The sequence below is a fragment of the Scyliorhinus canicula genome, chromosome 2 (assembly GCF_902713615.1).
Source record: "Scyliorhinus canicula chromosome 2, sScyCan1.1, whole genome shotgun sequence".
Lineage (NCBI taxonomy): Eukaryota > Metazoa > Chordata > Chondrichthyes > Carcharhiniformes > Scyliorhinidae > Scyliorhinus > Scyliorhinus canicula.
Window position 1 is genome coordinate 154,747,997 of NC_052147.1, and position 21,161 is coordinate 154,769,157.

General features: G+C 45.3%; 1 protein-coding gene across 4 annotated transcripts in view; it reads left to right on the forward strand.

Moving 5' to 3' along the window:
* Nucleotides 1-21,161, forward strand: part of traf3ip1 (TNF receptor-associated factor 3 interacting protein 1) — a 225,321-nt gene that overhangs the window by 59,888 nt on the left and 144,272 nt on the right. For all 4 annotated transcript variants that reach the window (XM_038788046.1, XM_038788039.1, XM_038788053.1 and 1 more), the window contains exon 7: nt 12,033-12,108. In XM_038788046.1, the coding sequence (XP_038643974.1) occupies nt 12,033-12,108 (76 nt within the window). The remainder of the gene's footprint in view (nt 1-12,032; nt 12,109-21,161) is intronic.

Consider the following 21,161-nt stretch of genomic DNA (forward strand, 5'->3'; position numbering starts at 1 on the left):
TTGGCGGGAGGTTTGCGGGCCTGGGGGAACTGGAAGATAAATTTGGCCTTCCCCAAGGGAACATGTTCAGATACTTGCAGGTAAAGGCGTTTGCTAGGCGACAGGTAGAGGGATTCCCTTTGCTGCCCTCGCAGGGGACGATGGACAGAGTGCTTTCGGGGGTGTAGGTTGGAGAGGGGAAGATGTCTGACATCTATAAGGTAATGCAGGAGGTGGAGGAGTCGTCAGTGGAGGAGCTGAAGGCTAAATGGGAGGAGGAACTCGGGGAGCAGATAGAGGACGGGACTTGGGCGGATGCCTTGGAGAGAGTCAACTCTTCCTCCCCATGTGCGAGGCTTAGTCTCATCCAATTTAAAGTGCTGCACCGGGCCCACATGTCCGCGACTAGGATGAGTAGGTTCTTTGGGGGTGAGGATAGGTGCACCAGATGTTCGGGGAGTCCAGCGAACCACGCCCATATGTTCTGGGCATGCCCAGCACTGGAAGAATTCTGGAAGGGGGTGGCGGGGACGGTGTCGAGGGTGGTTGGATCCAGGGTCAAACCAGGGTGGGGACTCGCGATTTTTGGAGTTGCGGCAGAGCCGGGAGTGCAGGAGGCGAAAGAGGCCGGTGTCCTGGCCTTTGCGTCCCTAGTAGCCCGTCGAAGGATTCTGCTACAGTGGAAGGATGCAAGGCCCCCAAGCGTGGAGAACTGGATCAGTGACATGGCGGGATTTATAAAACTGGAAAGGGTCAAATTTGCCCTGAGAGGATCAATACAAGGGTTCTATAAACGATGGCAGCCTTTTCTGGACTTCCTGGCTCAAAGATGGGTATCTTGGTCAATAGCAGCAGCAACCCGGGGGGGGGGGGGGGGTGTTCCTTATTGTAGTGTCTATTCTGTAACTTTATATTGTGTCAATTTGCGTTGTTGTTAAAATGCTGTGTTGTTCGTGGAGGTGGGGCGAATGTTTATGATTGGTAATATTATTGTTATTTTTGGTATTTTACTAAGGTGCGTTATTGTTGTATAAATTCAAAACTTTTCAATAAAAATTATTTGAAAAAAAAAAATGCAATGAAAAACACTTTAATGTTTTTTCTTTAGATTAAATCATGGAGGTTCTTGATTTTGGGGATTTTTAACTTGGCGAGTTATTTTGATGGATTGCTCCGTAATAAAGTATTTGTTGGATCAGTATTTCTAAAATCAGGCTAATATAATTTTGACTTCTGGGTTTCGATTATCTCCTGGCTTTTAGTGATTGTATAGTGTTGTATTTAACTTCCTTGAAATTTTCTGTCAGTATTTATATGATTCGCAAGGATTTTTAAAATAAATACTTAATTTTGGTATTTATACTATTGCAGTTTATAAAATAAATAGCTTTGCATTTTTCTGTTTGCTCACAATATTTCTTTATTTTAATTATTGCAAGCAGGATAAATTATTTGAGATTCCTGGAACAAAGTTATTGCACTGTTTACAGATTTCCTGTAGATATTTATTTTGTGAGTTACTTTTATTAGCAAGATAACCATGTCTAAATAAAATTTGAACTAACTCCAGAAATCTTGTTTCTAACTTTCCAAAACCTGTGGTTTACATGTTAATCATCTTACTTATCCCGTATGGTAACCTTGCATAGTGGACCACATCCGATACCAGTCTATAATCGGTTAGCAAAATATGTAACTAAAGTAGATAGAGGAACTATCAGCCTTTTCTCTGGTGCACACTGATCAGAGGTAGAGAACAGAGAGGGAACAATCATAGATTATACCAAGGAAAAGCTTATGTGTAGCTCCATAATTTAAACTGACTTCTGTTTGCAGGAAAACACTTAGCCTCCACCTGGACTACTGAATTGCTATTTCTACAATTATAATAAATGCCAGCACAAATGACCACAACTTATTTTCCAAAATGTTACTGAAGTAAAATGCCCCCAGTTATGTGAACACACTGGGGGTTAAATTACCTAACAGCAACCCCACCCTGAAAATGGGCGTGAGGGTCGCAGCCTGTGATAAACACTCACATTTTCATTGTGTTTCAGGAGGCACAGTAAATTCATGCTCTCCGCTGTTGTAAATGATTGCTTGCTGCAGACAGTGCTCTCCACTCTGTTCATTGGCTGCATGTAACACCATGGGCGATATCTCGGGTGGCCAGTGCTTCTTAAATGCAGCTTCTACCTCTCAAAGGTGAGCAGTATTGTGGCTGCAAGAAGTGGTGGGCGTCATTTGAAAACTTGATCTGTGCTCTGATACTTTGAATACTGGCTGAACTTGTAAGAGCACGAGCACCAAAGTTTCCTTTTTTCCAAAATTTGGAGTACCCAATTCATTTTTTCCAATTAAGGGGCAATTTAGCGTGGCCAATCCACCTACCCTGCACATCTTTGGTTTGTGGGGGTGAAACTCACACAGACACGGGGAGAATGTGAAAACTCCACACGGACACTGACCCAGGGCCGGGATCGGCGCCATGAGGCAGCAATGCTAACCACTGCGCCACCGTGCTGCCCCGCACCAAAGTTTCCTGACAATGCACAGGAGACATAGAAAGAAGATACATCCTGCATCCGCAGTGAGAGCAGGACACCCTCCAGACTACTTGGGAGGCGGCTGTCGTTAGGGTAGGTGTGTGGGTTCAACAGCATGAGGATGAAGTTATACAATATTATACAAATTGTCAAGGTGAGTTCATCTTCAAAAGGCATATTCTATTACCTACACCACTCGCCTCATCCACTGTTCAACTCACTACATCCCCATCACTCACCTATCACCAATCTCTAGCGATTGTATGCAACCTTTTTAATCATATGCTCAACCTATCCATCATCGATTGAGCACTGTTGCAAGCCTTACACCCACAACTCTGCTCTCGCACACTAAATGTATTTAACCCTGACAGCCACATAACCCAAACATATTATTGGTTGCTCACTCATGTACTTTTTAATTCGTAGGAGAACATGGGGCATAGCAGTAGGAGAGAACTGGAGGAACCGGCATGGAGCAGACAGTGCTGGCTAGCATAGGAAGGGACATTGCAGAGTCATTGACCACTGGAGATGTTGGAGGTTTTCCCTCGCGCCTCCACTCCTTCTTTGTTCCCCCCCCCCCACTGCTGCTTTGCCCTCACCCCCTCACCACCTCACACCTGCTTTGCACCCTCTCCCCATTCTGCTTTTCCTTTCGTGACTGTTTCATCTGACTCACAACGTGCATTGGTGTAAGCATGCTCTTATTTTCTCACTACAACTGAACCCTGTGGGGTTCCTAGGCTGTTCCTACCAGTGGATTTATCTGGTCCCACCGATGGCAAGCTCCCTTGGTGGGTTTTCTGGCGGTGCATACAATGAGAAACCCTGTCGACAGCAGCAGGACCAGAAGATTCCGCCGCCATCCAATGATGGGCTACCTCCACCACTGCGAAATATGTCAAGGGGAATGCAGAAAATCCTGCCCTTCGTCTATTTTTTCAGGTATCCAAGAATTTGAACATCACAGCTATCTGATGAAGAGGAAAAAGACAGTGGAAGTGATGGCAATCATCATTCTGACTTGCAAGGTCAGAAACTGGCATTGCACGCATTTTGGTGGCTAAGATTGAAGAAGAATCTACACATGGTGAGGCACCAGGCACGTGCATGATATAATCGATACCAGTTTGCTGGAGGACAAAATTGCCTATGAGTATTAATGCAGAGGACTTTACACCGGGTTACAAAAGAAAGCTGATCCATCTACATAATCAAAATCCTGGCTGCACTGATAATCTACCGAAAAAACATTTCTCCATGTCAGTGAACATGGAGGGGTCCAGCATCAAGTTGGCACAGGACTTTGTGGAGAGCTTGATATCCATTTGTGGAACGGGTGTTCACCTTCATCAGCATACCTGCGGAATCTACAATGATTCAGGATAGAATGGGAAATGTCGCAGCTTCCATTGCAGCACAAACCGATTCAATCATAGGTTTAAGTGCTGCATTGATGCTCAGATGACTGTTGCCATGGTTTGGGATTCCACAATCAAAAGGATTTCCAGGGCAACATGGTACTCCCATCAATTTGTTATCAAACAGATCTGTGGGATTAAGGAGTGCCTCCTCAGGAGAGTGGTAATAAGTCTATTGAGAATGAACTTGCTGTCCATTCTCAGGATGACAGCATTCCTGATCTAACTTTACCAGTGTCCATGCCTGTAGCTCAACCTGATGCAGTGCAGTCTGAAGCTGGACCCTCAGAACCCAGAACTGCTTGAGGTCACCTTCCAAAGCTTGTCTTGATAATTGAAGGTGAGCAACCTTCCACCACCTAGGCTGCAGCTACTGGAGAAGGAACCAGAATGGGGGACTGGGTAAACAAAGACACATGGAAGATAGACATAAGGGAGTACACAAGGATAGTTCGTTTATTTTTGTAATAATTTAATTTAGAAATGTATTTTGGGGGCAGCACGGTGGGGCAGTGGTGCCTCATGGCACCAAGGTCTCAGGTTCGATCCCGGCTCTGGATCACTGTCCGGAGTTTGCGCATTCTCTGTGTTTGCATGGGTTTCGCCCCCACAACCCAAAGATGATGTGGGTTGGCCATGCTAAATTGCCCCTTAATTGAAAAAACGAATAATTGGGTACTCTAAATTTATATTAAACAATTTTAAAAAAAATAAATGTATTTTGGAAGGTACATTTGAAATGAAAATCGTTTATTGTCACAAGGAGGCTTCAAATGAAGTTACTTTGAAAAGCCCCTAGTCCCCACATTCCGGCACCTGTTCGGGGAGGCTGGTACGGGAATTGAACCGTGCTGCTGGCCTGCCTTGGTTGGTCTGCTTTAAAAGCCAGCTGTTTAGCCCCATGCTAAACCAGCCCCAATATGCTTTTTATTATGGTTTTTATTTTGAGGATACTGATGGTCAATGATAAGAGGAAAGGTAAGGAGTATGGAATATTGGTGAATGGGAAGGGGTAATTGAGGTTACTGGTATTTCTCATGAATTATTTCATCACGTAGATCCGGAAAGGGTCATGTCTGTGTTTTAGCCTCCTTTTTCTCTAGTCTTCCTCCAATTCCTGGTGCATTTTTTTGTGCTTGATTTTGTCCTCTTACTTGTGTCCTTGCTCCTAAGGTTATTGCTCGAGGTGGTGGAATGACTGCAGGTTGATGTCCACTCAGCTGAGTATTGCAGGGGCGCGCCAGGCAGCAGAAGCAATGCTTAAATGCCAGACTTCTCCAGAATGTTTGTTGTGGAAGCATACTTCTCATTGTGTATGCGTTTCAGACGAGACTTATAAGCCATGTCGTGAGTGGCTAAGTCTTGTTGCCCTGTAGACAAGAGTTAGTTGTGGTTCATAACTAAGGAGAAGATTCTGATGAACTGAAAGGTCTGAAGGTGGATAAGTCACCTGGACCGGACGGACTACACCCCAGGGTCCTAAAAGAGATAGCTGAGGAAATTGTAGAAGCATTAATGGTGATCTTTCAGGAATCACTGGAGGCAAGAAGGGTCCCAGAAGACTGGAAAGTGGTTAATGTAACACCCCTGTTTAAGAAGGGAGGGAGGCAGAAGACGGGAAATTTTAAGCCGGTTAGCCTGACTTTGGTCATTGGTAAGATTTTAGAGTCTGTTATTAAAGATGAGATCACAAAGTACTTGGAAGTGCATGGTAAAATAGGACTGAGTCAGCACGGCTTTGTCAAAGGGAGGTTGTGTCTGACAAATCTGTTGGAGTTCTTTGAGGAGGTAACAAGAAAGTTAGATAAAGGAGAACCAGTGGACGTGATTTATTTAGATTTCCAGAAGGCCTTTGACAAGGTGCCGCATAGGAGACTGTTAAATAAGTTAAAAGCTTATGGTGTTAAGGGTAAGATCCTGGCATGGATAGAGGATTGGCTGACTGGCAGAAGGCAGAGAGTGGGGATAAAGGGGTCTTTTTCAGGATGGCAGCTGGTGACTAGTGGTGTGCCTCAGGGGTCTGTGCTGGGACCACAACGTTTCACAATATGAAATGATCTGGAAGAAGGAACTGAAGGCACTGTTGCTAAATTTGATGATACAAAGATCTGTAGAAGGACAGGTAGTATTGAGGAAGCAAGGGGGCTGCAGAAGGATTTGGACAAGCTAGGAGAATGGGGAATGAAGTGGCAAATGAAATACACTGTGGAAAAGTGTGAAGATATGCACTTTGGACGGAGGAATTTAGGCATAGACTATTTTCTAAATGGGGAAATGCTTAGGAAATCAGAAGCACAAAGGGTCTTGGGAGTCCTTGTTCATGATTCTCTTAAGGTTAACGTGCAGGTTCAGTCGGCATTTAGGAAGGCAAATGCAATGTTAGCATTCATGTCAAGAGGACTAGAATACAAGAGCAGGGATGTACTTCTGAGGCTGTATAAGGCTCTGGTCAGACCCCATTTGGAGTATTGTGAGCAGTTTTGGGCCTTGTATTGAAGGAAGGATGTGCTGGCCTTGGAAAGGGTCCAGAGGAGGTTCAGAAGAATGATCCCTGGAATGAAAAACTTGTCATATGAGGAAAGGTTGAGGACTCTTGGTCTGTACTCGTTGGAGTTTAGAAGGATGAGGGGGGATCTTATTGAAACACAGGATACTGCGAGGCCTGAATAGAGTGGATGTGGAGAGGATGTTTCCACTTGTAGGAAAAACTAGAACCAGAGGACACCATCTCAGACTAAAGGGATGATCCTTTAAAACTGAGATGAGGAGGAATTTCTTCAGCCAGAGGGTGGTGAGTCTGTGGAGGCCAAATCATTGAGTGTCTTTAAGACAGAGTTAGATAGGATGTGGTTAATAAGGGGATTAGAGGTTATGGGGAGAAGGCAAGAGGATGAGAAAATATCAGCCATGATTGAATGGCGGAGCAGACTCGATGGGCAGAGTGGCCTAATTCTGCTCCTGTGTCTTATGGTCTTATAATATCAGAGTTGATTGAGCCTCGGTTCGAGGTTGAAGCATACTCGGGGTCCCAGGTTTCTGCTGTGGGCCTTCTTATGACTGAACAAGCCAATTCCCAACCCACAGGTCTTTGGGCACGTAGGGCAGGATGTCTCACATGTTAGTGGGAGCCGGACTAGGGGATTTTCACAGTAACTTCATTGCAGTGTTAATGTACGCCTACTTGTGACACTAATAAAGATTATTATTACTTGCTTCCTTGTCTTCTCTGCTGCCACTTTGCCTCATCATTAAGATGTTGTGACTCTAGGAATGATGCAGCTTGATAGATAAGTTATTGCTCCTCCCAGTCATTAATGTCAATGCTGCTGCGCTTCAAGGAGAGTTTTAGGGTGTCTTTGAAATATTTTTTTGTCCTCTCCTGGGACGTTGGCCATTTGAGAGTTGAGAAAACAAGACCTCGTGGGGAGATGCATTTCGACTGTTGGATCACATTCTGTCCATCAAAGTTGATTTTTCAGTTTTTCCTGAATGCTTGTGGAGCTGGCTTCAAGATCGACACTAGAATTTGTTCAACGGTCCATTGAATCTGCCCCATGTTCTCCTACAAATTAAAAAGTTGCTGATGTAATTTTTCTCATGCTGTTATGTGTCACTGATGCACAGTCCAAGTCTCACTGAATACAGGAGTATGCTGAAGACAGCTGCTCTATATGCAAGGACCTCTGTTGACTTGCGGAGCACTTTATTGTCAAACATTCGTTGCCGGAGTTTGTAGAAGACTGATCTGTCGCAGCTGATCCGGTGTTGGATCTCCTTGTCAATGGTGGCCTTTTCAGAGAGATATCTGCCAAGATATGGGAAATACTCAACATATTCCAGAGTATGTCTCAACGTATATGGGAGGTGGATAATTTGGTTGACCAGGTGTGGGTTGATGTAAAAGTTTTGTTTTAGCAGCAATCAAAAATATCCTAAGATTCTTGAATGCAGAATTGAAGAGATTGAGTGGCTTGCAAATCTGATGCTACAATCATCTGCAAACTCTAGATCTTGTATACCTATTGGTAATCCCGTAACTTCCAAGCACTGGGTTATTGTAACCTTGCGGTTACCCAAAGGTGCACTGGGGAACCCCAACCTCACAAAGGTCCCCAGGTAAGGATCACTCAGTAATTACCCATTCAAACTTCTGTTGGGCAATTGCCCTGCAATAGGAAGCATCCACAAATATGATATAAATTGCAGCTTTAGATAGTTCCGACTGTCTTTCAGCAATAGTAACCCAGAAAACGTTAGAAGAATTAAAACCACTTCTAACTTCTGGATAAGTGTAATACTGATAACCGGACCCCCCCCCCCCCCCCCCCCCCCCCCCCCACCCAAATCCCCTGCGGTCCCTCCATGGGACCCCCTGACTACCCTGTCTATCACCAAATGACACCCCCCCCCCCCCACCTTACTGACCAAAACCCTCACACAATATCCAAGCCCAATCCCACTGACAACTTGACCCACTCTCTTCCCGTTGACCACCCGATTAAAGGTGGGCGGCACAGTGGATTATCACAAAGGTGCCTTCATTCTGTTTAGTTGTGCAAGATTAGGACAGGCACTTGACTGGAGTTAGCTTTTGAAAATTGCAGCATAAGTAGTAATAATCTTTATTGTCACAAGTAGGCTTACATTAACACTGCAATGAAGTTACTGTGAAAATCCTCTAGCATAAGTCAAAAGCAGAATTTTTCATAATCTGCCTGCGTTATGCTACCAGCAGTTGTTAGCACCCGCCCCCAGCTTTTCTTCCTGATTATCATGTTAGCTGATATTGTTAACCGTTCTACCGTTCTCTCTCCCCAGGCTCTTTCCCCTTCTTCAAATTTGCCATTATCACCACTCAACCTCTGCTATGTCTGCAACTTTCTTCTCCAAAATCCTTGAGCATGTCACCTCTCAATTATGCGCCCATTTTCCCCAGAACTCTATGGTTAAATTCCCTCAAAAGGTTTTCACTCTTACCACAGCACTGAAATGGCTCTTATCAAAGTTAAAAATGACATCCAATATAACTATGACAAGATAAACTACTGCCCCTCATCCTTCTCAACCTGCAGCCTTTGACACATTTAACCTTCCAAAGTCTCTTTACCACTGTCCAGCTGGGTGGGATTGAATTTGCTTGGTTCCATTTTTATCTTTCTAATCGTAGCCAGATAATTACTTGCAATAGCTTCTCTTTTTCCTCCTGCACTGTTACTTCTAGTATTCCTAAGGATCTATTCTTGGACCTTCATCTGTATTCCTCACCTACATGAAGGACTTTCAGAAGGCGTTTGACAAAGTCCCGTATAAGAGATTATTGTGCAAAATTAAAGCGCATGGGATTGGGAAAGTGTATTGAGGTAGATAGAAAACTAATTGGCAGCGAGGAAACAAAGAGTAGGAATTGACTAGTGGGGTGCCATAGGGATCGCAGCTATTCACAATATATATTAATGATTTAGATGAGGGAATAAAATGTAACATCTCCAAGTTTGCAGATGGTACCGGGTTGGGTGGGAGGGTGAACTGTGACGAGGATGCAGAGATCCTACAGCATGATCTCGACAGGTTGGGCAAGGGGGCAAATGCAGTATAATTTGGATAAGTGTGAGGTTATTCACTTTGGAAGCAAAAACAGGAAAGCAAATTACTACCTGAATGGTTGTAAATCGGGAGAGGGGAGTGTGCAGCAGGACCTGGATGTCCTTGTCCACCAGTCGCTGAAGGTAAGCATGCAGGTGCAGCAGGCGGTAAAGAAGGCTAATGGTATGTTGGACTTCATTGCGAGAGGTTTCGAGTACAGAAGCAGGGATGTGTTGCTGCAATTATATAGGGCCTTAGTGAGGCCACACCTAGAATTTTGTGTGCAGTTTTGGTCTCCTTTTCTGAGGAAGGATATTCTTGCTCTTGAGGGAGTGCAGTGAAGGTTTACCAGACTGATTCCAGGGATGGCAGGACTGTCATATGAGAAAATATTGACTAGGTTAGGATTGTTCTTACTGGAGTTCAGAAGAATGAGGGGGGATCTCATAAAGATTTATAAAATTCTAACAGGACCAGACAGGTAGATGGAGGGAAGATGTTGCCAATGGTGGGTGTGTCCAGAACCAGGGGTTACAGTCTGAGGATTCAGGGTAAACCTTTTCGGACAGAGATAAGGAGACATTTCTTCACCCAAAGAGTGGTGAGCTTGTGGAATTCATTACCACAGGAAGTAGTTGATGCTAAAGCATTGAATATATTCAAGAGGCGGCTAGATATAACACTTGGGGTGAATTTGATCAAAGGTTACGGGGAGAAAGCAGGATTAGGCTATTGAGTTGGATCAGGGGTGGGCAAACTTTTCCGTGCAAGGGCCACATTCAGACATTCACAATTTTAAAGGGCCGCATAGTATATTAAGTAAAATAATTACTTCACCCGGTTATGATTCTGGGCGCCTCATATAGAACATAGAACAGTACAGCACAGAATAGGCCCTTCGGCCCTCGACGTTTTGCCGAGCAATGATCACCCTACTCAAGTCAACGTATCCACCCTATACCAGTAAGTAACCCAACAGCCCCCCCCCATTAACCTTAAAAAAAAAGTTTTCTTTTTTTAATGACTTGGTGGGCCGCATAAAGCCTGCGGCCCGCGGGCCGTAGTTTGCCCACCCCTGAGTTGGATGATCAGCCATGATAGTGATAAATTGCGGAGCAGTCTCGAAGGGCCAAAAGGCCTCCTCCTGCTCCTATCTTCTATGCATCTATGTCTCTCGGCTACATCACCCGAAACATATCATCAGTATCCATACGTACACTGACAGCATCCAGCTCTGCCTCAGCACCACTCATTCAAGCCCTTGAATGGTTCTAAATTGTTAGATTGTTTATCTCACATCTAGTACAGGATAAGCAGAGAGTTTCCCCAAGTTTAATATTGGGAAGACGGAAACCATTGTCTTCCGTCCCCACTACAATCTTTGCACCCTGGACACCAGCTCCATCCCTCTCCCTGGCAACTGACTGAACCAGATTGTTCACAACATTGGTGCAATATTTCATCCAAGATGAGGTTCCAACCATATACTTGCATTATCACTAAGACCACGTTTCCATCTCTGTAACATCACCTGTTTCTGTTCCTACCTCTGCCCATCTTCTGCTGACACCTTTGTTGAGGCTTTTGTTACCTCTCTGCTTGACTATTCTAACAGTCATGGCTGGTCTCCCAAGTTCTACCCGCTGTAAACGTGACGTCATCCAGAACTCTGCTTCCTAGCTTGTACCAATTTCTGTTCACCCATCATCCCTGTGCTCACTGATCTATGCTGGCTCCAGTGCAGAAAATCCTCAATCCTGAGATTTTCACCTTGTTTATAAATGGCTTCATTCCTCCCTTTTTATGAGATATCCGACAGCCTCTGAGATATTTGCATTTCTCTAATCCATTCCTGGCATCTTGAGCATCCACAATTTTTATTGCTCCACCATTGGTGGTCTGCCCTAAAGCTACCTAAGACCCTAATCTCTGGGATTTCCTCCCCAAACTTCTCCACTTCTCTTCCCCTTTCCTTCATAAATAAGCTCCTTAAATCCTATATTTTAATCAAGCATTTGGTCATCTTATCTCCATATGTAGCCCTCTGCTACATTTTGTCTTATAATGTCTCTGTGACGTCCACCGTGTGATGTTTTTTGAGGAAGGGCGGAGTAAAAATGTGAGTTGTTAGCTGCACATCCTTTATGAATGGCATCCTGTAAGAAATGTGCACTCTTATCTCGGACTCTATATTTGAGTGTTGGATTGCTGTGTAGGACCTGAAAATGAAAGGTGCTATGGACTTTGACGTAACTCACATTATATCTTAATAATTTTGGATGATTAAAATCTCCACTCAGAGCATTGAGTGAGATGCTAACCGTAGAAGTTATATTGTTGTTGATTTAAATATATCACTATATAGTGTTCTTCACTGGCTGTGATGTGTTGTAAATGCCTAGAATTAGGCTAATTTTAAATAATTGATGATCTAATATAATTGTGATCTGGTCTTTCCACAGTGCTTGTGAATTTATGGATACTTTTTATTTTTAAGGCTGAGAGCCCTGTGAGGATACCCAGACCCTCATCAGCAAAAGGCCAAAGACGAAAACCAAAATCAGGAGTTGAAGGTATTAAGTTTTACTGTAAACAACCCTAACCTTAACCAAAATAAAAAAATCCTATAATGCATTCTCGTATCTGTATGTCATGCAGGTTAGTGATGTTTCATGCTTGTTATCATAATGTGTCTTATCGATAATCTTCCCATTTTTATGAATTGTAAGAAGTCTTACAACACCAGGTTAAAGTCCAACAGGGTTGTTTCGAATCACTAGCTTTCGGAGTCACTCACCTGATGAAGGAGCTGTGCTCCGAAAGCTAATGATTCGAAACAAACCTGTTGGATTTTAACCCGGTGTTGTAAGACTTCTTACTGTCACCCCAGTCCAACGCCGGCATCTACACATCATTTTTGTGAAAGTTAGGGGAAGCAAAATATCTGGAATCCTTCATGAGATGAGGTGTTTATGGATAGGGAGATGATATGGCCTCCCCTTTTCACCTATTTTTCTGAAATTGAGAGTTGTAACACAAAATTGGAAGTAGTAACTAATGTATGTTTAAAATAAAGTATTTACGTTGAAAGGCGCAGATAACAAAATTAATTAAGAGAGAAGAAATGTTTTAGTCTTTACAATCTTGGACTATTTAAATTGCTTGTTCTTAACTATGTTTTGTAAAATGTCTTTTTGAATACACTAGTTGAAGGTTAAAGAAGCTTGGAATAGTTTGAAAATCTTCGTCAAATCAAATTATTGGGGAATGTGAAGATGAATTAATAATAATAGTCACTTATTGTCACAAGTAGGTTATGACCACCAGTGTGTGATGAATATAGGAATTGTTATATTTTATATATGTTACAGTAATGTTTTTAAAAGCCTAGGTCAAGGTATATATTTCTTGCAGTAATATTATTAGAGAACTTGAGATGAGTGTGCGAGGGGGTGGGCAGCGAATTATGTGCATACGTCCTGGGGCTGTGAAAAGTAGGAGAGATTCTGAGCAGGAATGTGCGTGGCCATAGCAAGGATAGTGGGGGAGGAGGTGGAGCCGGATCCTTTGGTGGCGATATTTGGTATTTCGGAGAAGTCAGAGCTCATGGAGAGGAGAAAGCCGATGGAGTGGCCTTTGTCTCTCTGATTGCCCTGCGCTGAATCTGACTGGAGTTCGGTTGGCATCGCCACTGGGGATAGTGGCCTGGTGGGCGACCTGTATGACTTTCTGCGGCTGGAAAAGATAAAATGTGAGCTAAGGGGCTCTGCAGAGGGGTTTGAGACAAGGTGCGGGTTGTTCATGACAGTGTTTGAGGAGTTGCTCATCGAAGGGGGGGAGGGGTGAGAAGGAGGTTAGGGGGGGGCGGGAAATGTGGTACAAACTGTATAGTTGACTGTTGGGTAGAACATTTCCTGGGATGTTTATATGTTGTAACTTTTTTTGCTGCACATTTATAGTAAAATGCATTTAAAATATATATATATATATATATATATATATATATATATATATATATATATATATATATATTTATTATTAAAGAACCTGGGTTGGAATTGAACATCAGCAAGGGGTGGTGGTGCATGGAAGTGACAAATAAGGGCTGGGAATCTCGTATATGGATAGTTGTGGTTTAGGACTGGGGAAGTTGGGTGTGTTATTGTGGGGTTTCTGCGTGTGTTAGCTTTCTCTGTTATTTAAACTGTGAAAATGTTAAAATTATAAATGTCTCAATAAAATATTTTCTAAAAAAAAATTAAAGAACCTGGGTTAAGGTACTCAGACTGTGGATCTACGAAAGTTGTGATTAAGGGGTCATAAAAGGAGGTGTTATGATTCATTCCTACCATTCTTGGTTACTAAGTAACAGATAAAAGGCAAATGGGAGATTGTGATTTTTTAATTTTAAAAATAAATGTTTTTATTGCCATTTTTCAATTTTACAGAATTAGACTTTAAAAAAAATAAATTTATAGTACCAAATTCATTTTTTCCAATTAAGGGGTAATTTAGCGTGGCCAATCCACCCACCCTGCACATCTTTGAGTTGTAGGGGTGCAATCCACACAAACACAGGAAAAATGTGCAACTCCACATGGATAGTGACCCAGGGTTGGGATTGAACCCGGGACCTTGGCGCCATGAGACAGCAATGCTAACCACTGCGCCACCATGCTGCCCCAGGATGATAGTTTTAACGGGTGGTGTGTTTGGTATTTACATGTTGTAAAGTTTCTTATTTACATACATATTTCTTAACATACATTCTCCCTGTCCCCTCGTTGGTAGCCCACTCTTCTACTGCTGAGCTCCTCGCCTCTTTTTGTGGGTTCTGGGGTGTGGGGAGGGGGGGGGGGTGCGCTTCCTGCCCCCTCCCATCCCCTCCTTTTCCCCACCATGTTTCTCTCTGTGACTCCCTTGGGTTCCCACCTCATCTCCTCCTCCCTTCACGCTTTGTACCTCCTTGTTGTATGCGTTCTTGCCTGCTCTCTCCCCGTCTCCCCCTCTTTCCTTAGACGTTGTTGACCTTGAACAGGTCTTGGAACAAACCGACGAATGGCCCCCACGCTTTGTGGAAGCCCTTGTCCGTCCCTCAGATGGTGTACTTAATCTTCTCCAGGTAGAAAAATTCCGCCAGATCTGCCAGTCAGTCTGCAGCTGTAGTTCTTCAGCTGTGGGTGGTGCTGCTGATTGCCAGCCGAGCAGGATTCTACGGAGTGCGATTAAGGAAGCACAAGCAAGGGCATCGGCCCCCTTCTCCATATGGAGCTCTGGCTGTTCCGATACACCGAAGACTGCCGTTCTCGGACATGGCCCAACCCTCGCCCCTACAACCTAGGACATTGCCTCGAAGAAGGCTGTCCAGAACCCAACAAGTCTGGGGTAGGCACAGGACATGTGGGGGTGGTTGGCCAGGCCTCCCTGGCACCGTTCACATTTATCTTCCACCTATGGGAAGAACCTGTTCATTCATGTTCTGGTTATGTGCGCTCTCTGCGCACCACTTTAAATTGCATGAGGCTGAGCCTTGCGCAGGAGGAGGTGGAGTTGGGCCTGTTCAGTGCTTCGCTCCAGAGTCCCCAACCCATTCTGGTCCCCAGTTCGTGCTCCCATTTTCGTCCAGTGGAAGTCTTGCATCCAATAACTTTCCATTGATGTTCCCACAGTGACCCCCCCTCACTGTCCTTGTTTAGGAGTTCCTCTAATAGTGTCTCTCTCGGGGCCCTGGGGTACCTTGCCTTCTCCTTGCAGAGAAAGTGTTTGATTTGGAGATGTCTGAGTTCCTATCCCATTGGTAGTTCCAGGCCTTCTGTCAGTTCGCCCAAGGTCACTAGTCTGTCCCCTATATAGGAATCCCCGACTGTTAGTGTCCGCCCGTCTTGGGTGGGTGGGGGGGGGGGGGGGGGGGGGGGGGGCGAGTGCATTCCATCTGGTTTAGGGGCTGGTTTAGCACAGGGCAAAATCGCTGACTTTGAAAGCAGACCGAGGTAGGCCAGCAGCACGGTTCAATTCCTGTGCCAGCCTCCTCGGACAGGCGCCGGAATTTGGCGACTAGGGGCTTTTCACAGTAACTTCATTGAAGCCTACATGTGACAATAAGCGGTTTTCATTTTTCATTTCATTTCATCTCTGTAGGTGTCTTTTTAAAAAGTAATCTTTATTGTCACAAGTAGGCTTACACTAACACTGCAATGAAGTGAAAATCCCCGAGTTGTCACATTCTGGCACCTGTTCGGGTACGCGGAGGGAGAATTCAGAATGTACAAATTACCTAACAGCAAGTCTTTTGGGACTTGTGGGATGAAACCGGCACACCCGGAGGAACTCACGCAGACAGGGAGAATGTGCAGACTCTGCACAGACAGTGACCCAAGCCGGGAACCGAAGCTTGGACCCTGGTGCTGTGAAGCAACAGTGCTAACCACTGCTAACTTCCTCCGCCAGACTGGGCAGATTTCACTCATGGTCTATCTGGATCCCCAGGCAGCAGAATTTTTTGGGGGCCTGTTTGCAGCTCTCTCACTACCCCGTTTGGGTTCATCAGGAAAGCCGTGCTCTTTATATTTTAAATATAAATTTAGAGCACCCAATTATTATTTTTTTCCAATTAAGGGGCAATTTAGCGTGGCCAATCCTCACAACCTGCACATCTTTGGGTTGTGGGGGTGAAACCCACGCAGACACTGAGAGAATGTACGAACTCTACACGGACAGTGACCCAGGGCCGGGATTCAAACCCAGGTCCTCAGCGCTGCAGTCCCAGTGCTAACCACTGCATCACCGTGCTATCTGGAAAGCCTCGCTCTTGGCCAGGTAGAGTTTGTAGCCCGAGAAGGTTCTGAACTCTTCCAGGAGCTGCATGATTGCTTTCAGGGCATTCTGTGGGACTGAGATGAAGAGGAGCAGGTGATCCGCATGGGGCGAAACTCTGTGCTCTCTGCCTCCTCTTTGGATGCCCTTCCAGCTTTTTGTGTCGCGCAGAGCGATCGCCAGGGATTCAATTGCTGGGGCGAACAGGAGCTGTGACTGGGCATCACTGCTGTGTGCCTCTGTGCAGCTGGATGTATTCAGAGCTGATGCTTTTGGCCCGAATGCTCGACTTGGGGCATTGTACAGGAGTTTCCCCGCTCCTGGCCCAAACCGCTCCAGTACCTCTAAGAGGTACTTGACTTTGTGGAAGGCCTTTTCTGCATCCAGGGAGATGATCACCTCTGGTGTTCACTCCCTGGGGTGGAAGGTTTTGTCGGGTGCTTGTCTTTTTTGGGAATCAGCAATATTGTGGCCTGTGTTAGCGTAGGAGGCAGTCCTCCACAACTGGCATGTCCAGTTCATCAAGAAACCGTTTCATCCCCGCGCGGAGCTGTGCAACCCTCGGTAGATGGTCTCAAATGCCCGGTTGACCTCTTCTGGCTTGGTTACCAGTCTGCCTCTGCTATTCTTTGCCCGGGCAATCTCCTTCGAGGCTGCCTGCTTTCTCAGCTGGTGAGCCAGTAGGCGGCCAGCCTTTTCTCCGTACTCGTAGAAGGTCCCCCTGTCTGGCAGCGTTGGTGCACCGCTTTCCTGATGGATAGCACGTTAAAATCCATTTGCAGCTTTTTCCTCTCTGCCAAAAGGCCACCCAGTCCTTTCTTACCCACAGTCGGTCCTTCTCCCTCAGGTGTGTCTCCTGCAGGAAGATCATGTTCGTTTTCAAACTTAAGTGGGTGAAGATACTGGACCTTTTCAACGATCAGGGCCTTGGAGTACTTTTATGTCGACCTTCAGGATGGAGTCGATCAGCTGTTGCCTGGCTGCCCTCTCTTCCTTGCCTCTACGTGTCTTATAGGCTATAATTTCTCCACTAATCACAGCCTTCAGTACCTCTCAGAACGTGGAAGGTGAGACTTCCCCGTTCTGGTTATTAGTAATGTACTTGCCTACGGACTGCGATGTTTTTTGGCAGAAGACCTTGTTGACCAAGAGGTCCGTGTCCAGCCTCCATGTGGGGCGCTGGGCACGACCCGTCTCCAATCTCACATCCATGTAATGTGGAGCGTGGTCAGAGATGACTATCGTGGAATATTCCGCCCTTGCTATTCCTGGAAGCACCGATTTCCCCACTGCAAAGAAGTCGATCCTGGTGTGTACCTTGTGCACCGCTGAAATGATCGAGAATTCCTTCTCACGAGGGTGTAGAAACCACCATGGATGCACCACCCCCAGCTGCTCCATTAATGCTCCCAATTCCCGACCCCCATGATCAGTTGATGTGTGTCAATGTCGGGGATTTCTGCCATGGCTTTCTTTTATAAAGTCTGTGTCATCCCATTTACCAGCTCATTGGTGGCCCGTCTAGGACACCGCTGACCATGACGTACCGTGCCCCTTGGTCCATAACCGTCCTTGTCTTAATGAACCGCGTCCTCTTGCTAATCAATATAGCTACTCCACTAGCCCTCATCCAGTAGCATGAATGGTACATCTTTCCCACCCAGCCCTTTCTTTCCCGCAGTCGGTCCTTCTCCCTCCGGTATGTCCCCTGCAGGAAGATTATGTCGGCTTTCAAACTTCTTAAGTGGGCGAAGACTCTGGATCTTTTCACTGGGCCGTTGAATACCCTGACATTCTAGGTGATAATCCTGGTGGAGGGGTTTCTGTTCCCCCGGTCCTGTGGGATCAACCATACTTAACTTGTGTTTACGGACCCTCCAAAGTATCTTCTTGCGGTGCCATCTTGTTTCCTCAGCCTGCTGCCCACTGACTGTTTGCTTTCTCTGCCTGCTCCCTCATCTGCATCTCTCTGTCCTCGCTCTCTCCTGTGACCCAGTCTTTTTGATCAGAATGAGGCAGTACAGCAAACATGGTAACTGTTCAATAAGTCTCTGCTTCTTCAGCGATCGTCTTCCGAGCCACCTTCATCGCTGCCCTTTTTCAAGGCCGTTGCCTGCGTAAAATCGTTTGCCTCCATCGGGGAATTGAAGTACCGCTCTTTGTTCTGGTGCGTGACCAGAGTCTGGCTGGGAATAGCATGCTAAATTGCACCCCAGTTTTGTATGGCACGACTTTGCTTGTTAAACTCGGCCCTTAGTTTCACCAGATCTGCCCCAATGTCTTGGTAAATACGGATTCTGAGTCCTTCCCATGTGCTTGTTCTAGTCTGTCTTGCCCACCGCAGGACCCTCTCCCGGTCCTGATATCAGTGCAGTTTTGCGATGATCGCTCTTAGCTGCTCGCCCGCCCTGGACTTCGGTCTGAGCAACCTGTGTGTCCTGTCGAGTTCTGGGGAGTTGGGGAAGCTGTCTCTCCTGACTAGGTTGCCCAGAATTTGGGTGATGTAGCCTGTCGGGTCTCTACCAGGACCGGATGGGCCACACCCCAGGGTTCTAAAAGAGATAGCTCAGGAGATTAGAACATAAGAACTAGGAGCAGGAGTAGGCCATCTGGCCCCTCTACTCTGCTCCACCATTCAATGAGATCATGGCTGATCTTTTCGTGACTCAGCTCCACTTTCCGGCTCAAATACCATAACCCTCAATCCCTTTATTCTTAAAAAAGCTATCTATCTTTATCTTAAAAACATTTGATGAAGGAGCCTCAACTGCTTCACTGGGCAAGGAATTCCATAGATTCACAACCCTGTGACTAATGGTGCGCCTTAGGGGTCTGTGCTGGGACCACAACTTTTCACAATATACATTAATGATTTGGAGGAAGGAACTGAAGGCACTGTTGCTACGTTTGCAGATGATACAAACTACATCTATACAGGGGCAGGTAGTATTAAGGAAGCAGGTGGGCTGCGGAAGAACTTTGGCAGACTAGGAGAGTGGGCAAAGAAGTGGCAGATGGAATACACTGTGGAAAAGTGTGAGGGTATGCACTTTGGAAGGAGAAATGGAGGTATAGACTATTTTCTAAATGGGAAAATGCTTAGGAAATCAGAAGCACAAAGGGACTTGGGAGTCCTTGTTCACGATTCTCTTAAGGTTAACGTGCAGGTTCAGTTGGCAGTTAGGAAGGCAAATGCAATGTTAGCATTCATGTCGAGCGGGCTAGAATAAAAGACCAGGGATGTACTTCTGAAGCTATACAAGGCTCTGGTCAGACCCCATTTGGAGTATTGTGAGCAGTTTTAGGCCCCGTATCTAAGGAAGGATGTGCTGGCTGTGGAAAGGGTCCAGAGGAGGTTCACAAGAATGATCCCTGGAATGAAGAGCTTGTCGTATGAGGAAATGTTGAGGACTCTGGGTCTGTAATCGTTGTAGTTTAGAAGGATAAGGGGGGATCTTATTGAAACTTACAGGATACTGCGAGGCCTGAATAGTGGATGTGGAGAGGATGTTTCCACTTGTAGGAAAAACTAGAACCAGAGGACACAATCTCAGACGAAAGGGATGATCCTTTAAAACAGAGATGAGGAGGAATTTCTTCAGCCAGAGGATGGTGTATCTGTGGAACTCTTTACTGCAGAAGGCTGTGGAGGCCAAATCACCGAGTGTCTTTAAAACAGAGATAGATAGGTTTTTGATCAATAAGATCAGGGGTTATTTGACAAGTGCACATGGCACCCTCAAGAATTCAACATCTTTCCAAACTGACATGCTCTGGAATAACCAGAAGTATACATGCAGTTTTCAAAAGTGAGCATGCTGCTATGCAAAATCTACAACATGAATAATAAGTGTCTCACACAATTTATGTATTTTTGCATTTATGCATTGACCATTTGTATCCCATGGCATACACTGCCCCCTAATCAACAAATCAATCCAGCTATCTGCTTTCTTGGGCTTAAGCTGAAGATGTTGAGTACATTATTAAGTGTTTTCCTGGTTTGAACTATTTCTCTTCCAATGCAAAGAACATTACAACACAGGAACAGGCCCTTGGGCCACCGAGCCTGCTCCAATCCAGATTCCTTATTTAGACCTACTACTTATTGCCCAAACTGGATTAGATTGGATTGGTTTATTGCCACGTGTACCGAGGTACAGTGAAAAATATTGTTCGGCATGCAGCTCAACAGATCATTCCGTACGTGAAAAGAAAATACATAGGGCATACATAAAATACAAAATGTAAGTACATAGACACCGGCATCAGGTGCAGCATACAGTATTCCTCCGTTCCCAGCCCTTTCATGTATCTATCAACAGCTTAAATGTTGCTATTGTGCCTGCTTCCACCACCTCCACTGGCAATGCGTTCCAGGCATCCACCACCCTCTGTGAAGAATATCCTCCGCATATCTGCTCTAAGCTTTCCCCCTCTCGCGTTGAGCCTGTGCCCCATTGTAATTGAGTCTTCCACCCTGGGGAAAAAGCTTCTGACTATTCACCCTGTCTATACCTCTCGTAACTTTGTTGACCTCAATCAGATCTCCCCTCAGCCTCCGTCTTTTCAACGAAAACAATCCAAGTTTATTCAACCTCTCCTCGTAGCCAACACCCTCCAGACCTGGCAACATCCTGGTAAACCTTCTTTGCACTCTCTCCAAAGTGTCCATCTGGTCGTGTGGCGACCAGAACTGCACGCAATATTCCAAATGTGGCCCAATTAAAGTTTTATATAGAACTGTAACATGGCCTGCCATCTCTTCTACTGAAGCCCTGGCTGATGAAGGGAAGCATGTCATATGCCTTCT